Source organism: Molothrus aeneus, chromosome 31, assembly GCF_037042795.1.
Source record: "Molothrus aeneus isolate 106 chromosome 31, BPBGC_Maene_1.0, whole genome shotgun sequence".
Classification (NCBI taxonomy): domain Eukaryota; kingdom Metazoa; phylum Chordata; class Aves; order Passeriformes; family Icteridae; genus Molothrus; species Molothrus aeneus.
This window is the reverse complement of record NC_089676.1, coordinates 1,766,197-1,772,000: the sequence shown is the minus strand read 5'-3', so window position 1 is coordinate 1,772,000 and position 5,804 is coordinate 1,766,197. Positions and strand designations below refer to the sequence as shown.

The 5,804-nt window shown below is 52.9% G+C and overlaps 1 protein-coding gene across 1 annotated transcript in view; it reads left to right on the top strand.

Moving 5' to 3' along the window:
* DCAF8 (DDB1 and CUL4 associated factor 8) overlaps positions 1-5,533 on the top strand; it is a 32,075-nt gene extending 26,542 nt beyond the window's left edge. Inside the window, exons 13-15 of the mRNA XM_066567945.1 lie at positions 821-940; positions 2,759-2,875; positions 4,391-5,533. Of these exons, the coding sequence (XP_066424042.1) occupies positions 821-940; positions 2,759-2,875; positions 4,391-4,501 (348 nt within the window). The 3' untranslated portion in view covers positions 4,502-5,533. The remainder of the gene's footprint in view (positions 1-820; positions 941-2,758; positions 2,876-4,390) is intronic.
* Positions 5,534-5,804: the final 271 nt, after the last annotated feature.

Below are 5,804 nucleotides of genomic sequence, written 5' to 3'. Positions count from 1 at the left end.
GGTGAACTGCCTGGACCCTCACCCTCCAATCCCAAAATCCCCACTTTTCCCAAAATTCCCATTTTTTTCCCAGTTGAACTCCCTGGAGGAGCAGCTCCCCCATTCCCAATCCCAATCCCATTCCTGATCCCCAAATCCCCATTTTCCCATTTTCCCCCATTTTTCTCCCCAGTTGAACTGCCTGGACCCTCATTCCCATTCCCAAAATGCCCATTTTTCCCATTTTTCCCATTTTCCCCATTTTCTCCCCAGTTGAACTGCCTGGACCCTCGTTCCCATTCCCAAAATGCCCATTTTTCCCATTTTTCCCATTTTCCCCCATTTTTCTCCCCAGTTGAACTGCCTGGACCCTCGTTCCCATTCCCAAAATTCCCATTTTTCCCATTTTTCCATTTTCCCCCATTTTCTCCCCAGTTGAACTGCCTGGACCCTCGTTCCCATTCCCAAAATTCCCATTTTTCCCATTTTTCCCATTTTCCCCCATTTTTCTCCCCAGGTGAACTGCCTGGACCCTCATTCCCATTCCCAAAATGCCCATTTTTCCCAAAATGCCCATTTTTCCCATTTTTCCCCGTTTTCTCCCCAGGTGAACTGCCTGGACCCTCGTTCCCATTCCCAAAATGCCCATTTTTCCCATTTTTCCCATTTTCCCCCATTTTTCTCCCCAGGTGAACTGCCTGGACCCTCGTTCCCATTCCCAAAATGCCCATTTTTCCCATTTTTCCCATTTTCCCCCCAGTTGAACTGCCTGGACCCTCATTCCCATTCCCAAAATGCCCATTTTTCCCATTTTTCCCATTTTTCCCCGTTTTCTCCCCAGGTGAACTGCCTGGAGCCCCATCCCCACCTGCCCGTGCTGGCCACCAGCGGCCTGGACCACGACGTGAAGATCTGGGCACCCACGGCCGAGGCGCCCACGGAGCTGCGCGGCCTCAAGGAGGTGAGCGGGGCTGGCCCGGGGTGTTCCCGGGGTATTCCCGGGGTATTCCCGGGGTGTTCCTGGGGTGTTCCCGGGGCGTTCCTGGGGTGTTCCCAGGGCGTTCCCGGGGTGTTCCTGGGGTGTTCCCAGGGTGTTCCCAGGGTGTTCCCGGGGTGTTCCTGGGGTATTCCTGGGGTGTTCATGGGGTGTTCCTGGGGTGTTCCTGGGGTATTCCCGGGGTGTTCCTGGGGTGTTCCTGAGGTGTTCCTGGGGTATTCCTGGGGTGTTCATGGGGTGTTCCTGGGGTGTTCCTGGGGTGTTCCTGGGGTATTCCCGGGGTGTTCCTGGGGTGTTCCTGAGGTGTTCCTGGGGTGTTCCCGGGGTGTTCCTGGGGTGTTCCCAGGGCGTTCCCGGGGTGTTCCTGGGGTGTTCCCAGGGTGTTCCCAGGGTGTTCCCGGGGTGTTCCTGGGGTATTCCTGGGGTGTTCCCGGGGTGTTCCTGGGGCGTTCCCGGGGCGTTCCTGAGGTGTTCCTGGGGTATTCCTGGGGTATTCCTGAGGTGTTCCTGGGGTATTCCTGGGGTATTCCTGGGGTGTTCCCGGGGTGTTCCCGGGGTGTTCCTGGGGTGTTCCTGGGGTGTTCATGGGGTGTTCCTGGGCGTTCCCGGGGCGTTCCTGGGTATTCCTGGGGTATTCCTGGGGTGTTCCCGGGGTGTTCCCGGGGTATTCCTGGGGTGTTCCTGGGGTGTTCCTGGGGTGTTCCTGGTATACTCCTGGGACATTCCTGGGACATTCCTGGGACATTCCTGGGACATTCCTGGGGTATTCCTGATATATTCCTGGGACATTCCTGGGGTACTCCTGTGGTATTCCTGGGACAGTCCTGGGATATTCCCGGTATTTTCCTGGGGTATTCCTGGGGTATTCCTGGGACATTCCTGGGATATTCCTGGGGTATTCCTGGGTATTCCTGGGACATTCCCGGGATATTCCTGGGGTATTCCCGGGATTCCCATGGAGTCTGACCCGGGATTTCCATGGAATATGACCTGGGTTTTCCTGGAATGTAACCCGGGATTTTCATGGAATACAACCCAAGTTTTCCATGGAATCTGACCTGGGTTTTCCATGGAATACAACCCAGGTTTCCGTGGAATGTGACCTGGGATTTCCATGGAATCTGACCCGGGATTCCCATGGATGGTGACCCAGGTTTTCCATGGAATCTGACCCAGGTTTTCCATGGAATACATCCCAGGATTCCCATGGAATGTGCCCCAGGATTTACCTGGAATTTGACCCAGGTTTTCCATGGAATGTGAATCTGGGATTCCCACTGAATGTGACCCAGGTTTCCCATGGAATGTAACCCAGGTTTTCCATGGAATCTGGCCCCGTTTTTCCATGGAATCTGCCCCCGTTTCTCCATGGAATGTGACCCAGGTTTTCCAGAATACAACCCAGGTTTTCCATGGAATCTGACCCGAGATTTCCATGGAATCTGCCCCAGCTTTTCCATGGAATATAACCCAGGTTTTCCATGGAATCTGACCCGGGATTTCCATGGAATATAACCCAGGTTTTCCATGGAATCTGACCCGAGTTTTCCATGGAATGTGCCTGGGATTTCCATGGAATATAACCCAGGTTTTCCATGGAATCTGACCCGAGTTTTCCATGGAATCTGGCCCCGTTTTTCCATGGAATCTGCCCCCGTTTTTCCATGGAATGTAACCCAGGTTTTCCAGAATACAACCCAGGTTTTCCATGGAATCTGCCCCAGCTTTTCCATGGAATCTGCCCCCGTTTCTCCCTGGAGCTGACCCCTTTTTCCCCCCCAGGTGATCAAGAAGAACAAGGTGGAGCGGGACGAGGACAGCCTGCACCACACGGACATGTTTGACAGCCACATGCTCTGGTTCCTCATGCACCACCTGCGCCAGCGCCGCCACCACCGGGTACCGACTGCTCCTCTGCTGCTTCTCCCCCTCTGCTCCAGCTTTCCCCTCCTTTTTCCCTCTTTTCCCTCCTTTTCCCCTCTTTTCCCTCCTTTTCCCCTCCTTTTCCCCTCCTTTTCCCTCCTTTTCCCCTCTTTTCCCTCCTTTCCCCTCTTTTCCCTCCTTTTCCCCTTCTTTTCCCTCCTTTTCCCCTCTTTTCCCTCCTTTTTCCCACTTTTCCCTCCTTTTTTCCCTCTTTTCCCTCCTTTTTCCCACTTTTTCCTCCTTTTTCCCTCTTTTCCCTCCTTTTCCCTCCTTTTCCCTTCTTTTCCCTTCTTTTTCCACTTTTCCCTCCTTTTCCCTCCTTTTCCCTTCTTTTCCCTTCTTTTTCCCACTTTTCCCTCCTTTTTTCCCACTTTTCCCTCCTTTTTCCACTTTTCCCACCTCTTATCCCACTTCCTGCTTTTCCCATTTTCCCCAATTCCCCCATTTCTGATCCCATTCCTGACCCCGTTTCTGACCCATTTCCCTGCTTCTGACCCTTCTCCCATTTCTGACCTCATTTCTGACCCTTTTCCCCCATTTCTAACCCTATTTCCCCCATTTTCCCCATTCCTACCCCCATTTCCCCCATTTTCCCCCATTTCCCCATTCCTGCCCCCATTTCCCCATTTTCCCCCGTTTTTCCCCATTTTCCCCATTCCTACCCCCATTTCCCCATTTTTCCCCATTTTCCCCATTCCTGCCCCCATTCCCCCATTTTTCCCCCATTTTCCCCATTTTTCCCCATTTTCCCCATTCCTGCCCCCATTTCCCCATTCCTGCCCCCATTTTTCCCCATTTTCCCCATTTTCCCCATTCCTGCCCCATTTTCCCCATTTTCCCCATTCCTGCCCCCATTTCCCCATTTTCCCCATTCCTGCCCCATTTCCCCATTTTTCCCCCATTTTCCCCATTCCTGCCCCCATTCCCCCATTTTCCCCATTCCTGCCCCCATTCCCCCATTTTTCCCCATTTTCCCCATTTTTCCCCATTTTCCCCATTCCTGCCCCCGTTCATTCCCCATTTTCCCCATTCCTGCCCCCATTTCCCCCATTTTCCCCCGTTTTTCCCCATTCCTACCCCCGTTCATTCCCCATTTTCCCCATTTTCCCCATTCCTGCCCCCATTCCCCCATTTTCCCCATTCCTGCCCCAATTTCCCCATTTTCCCCATTTTCCCCATTCCTGCCCCCATTTTCCCCATTTTCCCCATTCCTGCCCCATTTTCCCCCCGTTTTTCCCCATTCCTGCCCCCGTTCATTCCCCATTTTCCCCATTCCTGCCCCCATTCATTTCCCCATTTTCCCCCGTTTTTCCCCATTCCTGCCCCCATTTCCCCATTTTCCCCCATTTTTCCCCATTCCTGCCCCGTTCATTCCCCATTTTTCCCCCATTTTCCCCATTTCCCCCATTTTCCCCCGTTTTTCCCCATTTCCCCCATTTTTCCCCATTTTCCCCATTCCTGCCCCCGTTCATTCCCCGTTTCTCCCCCCAGCGCCGCCGGGACCCCGGGGCCGATTCCCCCTCGGACGATTCCGGGAGCTCCTCGGACACTTCGGACGATGAGGAGGAGGGGCCGGACCGGGTGCAGTGCATGCCCTCGTGAGCCCCAAAAACCCCCAAAAAAACCCCAAAAAACCCCCAAAAAACCCCCCAAAAACCCCAAACCGGGGGGGCCCCACCCCACTAACACTTGGAGCTTTGTATTGACCTTGTTCAGCCCCCCCCAGTTCCCAGTTTTCCCCTTTTTTGGGGTCCCCTTCCCCTTTTTTCCCATTTTTTCCCATTTTTTCCCCTTTTTTGGGGTCCCCCCCTCAATTTGGGGGCTCCAGGGGGGGATTTTTTACTGCCCCCCTCCCCCAGTTTTTTTGGGACCCCTTCCCCACCCCTTAAGCTCTTCAAGCACCCCCTTTTTGGGGAGGGGGGGTCCCACCCCTTTTTCCTCATTTTCCCCCTTTTTCCTCATTTTCCCCCCTTTTTCCTCATTTTTCCCCCCTTTTTCCTCATTTTCCCCCCTTTTTCCTCATTTTTCCCACTTTTCCCCTTTATTCTCCCTTTTTTTCCTCCATTTCCCCCTTTTTTCTTTTTTCTCCTTTTTTCTTTCCTTCCTCCCTCCCACCCCCATTTTTTCCTTTTTTTCCCCTCATTTTTTCCTTTTTTTCCCCCTTTTTTTTCCTCTTATTTTCCCCTTTTCCCCCACACTTTTCCCTCTTTTCCCACCATCCCCCCCCTTTTTTTTCCCCCCATTTCCCTCCCAACCCCCCCCCCCCACTTTTCACCTCATTTTTTTCCCATTTTTCCCCTTTTTTCCCCCATTTTCCCCAGGGGGGGTCTCCCTCCCTCTGTACATAGCCGTGATTTGCACTTGGTTTGGCCCCTTTTAACCCCCCAAAAACCCCAAAACCCCCCCAAAAAAAAAAAACCCCTTGAATTTCCCATTTCTTTTGTCGGGGGAGGGGTTCAGGGGGGTAATTTTTTTTGGGGGGTGGGGAGGATAAAACCCCCCCAAAATTTCCCTGTTTAGAGGCCTAATTTTATATTGTATTAAAAACCAAATGGGCCTGGGAGTTCTCCCTGGCAGAGCTGTAAAAGTTGGGATATATATTATATATAAATGCAATAAAAACCGACTCAACGAGCCCCAGACTCCCCAAAATTTCTCTCCCACCCTTCCCTGAACCTTTCCCAGGTTGATTTTTGCCCTTTTTCCCCGGATTTTCCCCCAAAAACCCTCGCACAGAGCAGCTTTTTTCCATCTTTATCAATACACAGTCAGCACGGTCTGGGGGAGGGGAGGGAATTTGGGGAAGGAATTTGGGGGGGGGGGGGACACCCAGAGACCCCCCCGGGGGGGTTTTGGGGACACCCCTGGGTCCCCCCCATTGAAGGGAGGGGTCGAAAACGTCAAT